At 42.7% G+C, this 969-nt stretch overlaps 1 protein-coding gene across 1 annotated transcript in view; it reads right to left on the reverse strand.

The window, feature by feature from the left end:
* Nucleotides 1–7: 7 nt before the first annotated feature.
* The window catches only part of LOC116377945 (ubiquitin carboxyl-terminal hydrolase 47-like), a gene marked incomplete at its 3' end in the record, with an annotated part of 6,866 nt that continues 5,904 nt past the window's right edge, over nt 8–969 (reverse strand). Inside the window, exons 3-4 of the mRNA XM_031839711.1 lie at nt 303–419; nt 8–212 (exon numbers count right to left, since the gene is read on the reverse strand). Coding sequence (XP_031695571.1) covers nt 8–212; nt 303–419 — 322 coding nt within the window. The remainder of the gene's footprint in view (nt 213–302; nt 420–969) is intronic.

The following is a 969-nucleotide window of genomic DNA, read 5'->3' on the forward strand; positions in this document are numbered from 1 at the left end:
AGTTAGGGTTGTATAAAAAGTAGTGAGGTCACACATTCAACAGGTGACAAAGCCTCACCGGTTTCAGATTTGTTGAGGATGGACGAGTAGGAGTAAGATGGACTGCTGTAGTCACTGCTGCAGCCTGCAGTGCCGTCTCTAGGCAGGGGCCCAATAAACCGCTCCTGGGAGCTGTCATCTAGTCCACTGCTATCTGCTGTTCCTGACTCGTCCTGCACACATACAGGGAGGGACATTTTTTTATCAAATGTCCTTAGTTTCCAAAAAAAAAACAATCTCACTGTACAGCAAATATGTATTACCGATGCAATCTGGGGCTGCTCTCCATCTTTGTCTGTGAGCTGGAGGAAATTCTTCTTACCACCCGGCTCAAAACCAGAATCTGAGAGGGACATCGCACTGCTGTGGTCCAGTGGTGCCTAGAGGGAGGCAGAGCAAAAACAAAAATCACATGAAGACTACAATCCTTTGAAAATGCAGAAAACAGCCACAAAACCTTAAAAAAAACAAGTCTTAAAACTGGAGGAACTCACAGGAAGACTTACAATCCCCCTGAACTCATTTTCAGAACATTCTGTGTGTTGACGCAAACGATGAAAGCAACATGTGAGCAATGCTTGTATGCAATACTTTCTTTCTCACAGGCGTGCTGAGGACAACAACTAAAGTGCTGCAGTGGAAACACAGCAGCTTAATCCACTGACCTACTCAGTGACATAACAACAGACACAGCACCTGGGCTGTGGCCTGGGTCAGCAGCAGGATTAGCTTGTGCTCATTTAAGAAAAGGGAGTAGCAGGGCTGTACCAAATAGTTTGGCCGCTTCATTAAGAACATTTAAATTCTAAATTAACATTTGAATGCTAAACAGATATTAATTCTGTTTAAACCGGGTATTTCTGTACAGCACATAAAGATTAGGCTACACAGTTATTATAAGTATTAAACTATTTGTAAAGTTAAATTTCT

This window comes from Anarrhichthys ocellatus, unplaced genomic scaffold (assembly GCF_004355925.1).
Source record: "Anarrhichthys ocellatus isolate YVR2014 unplaced genomic scaffold, GSC_Weel_1.0 scaffold1878, whole genome shotgun sequence".
Taxonomy (NCBI): domain Eukaryota; kingdom Metazoa; phylum Chordata; class Actinopteri; order Perciformes; family Anarhichadidae; genus Anarrhichthys; species Anarrhichthys ocellatus.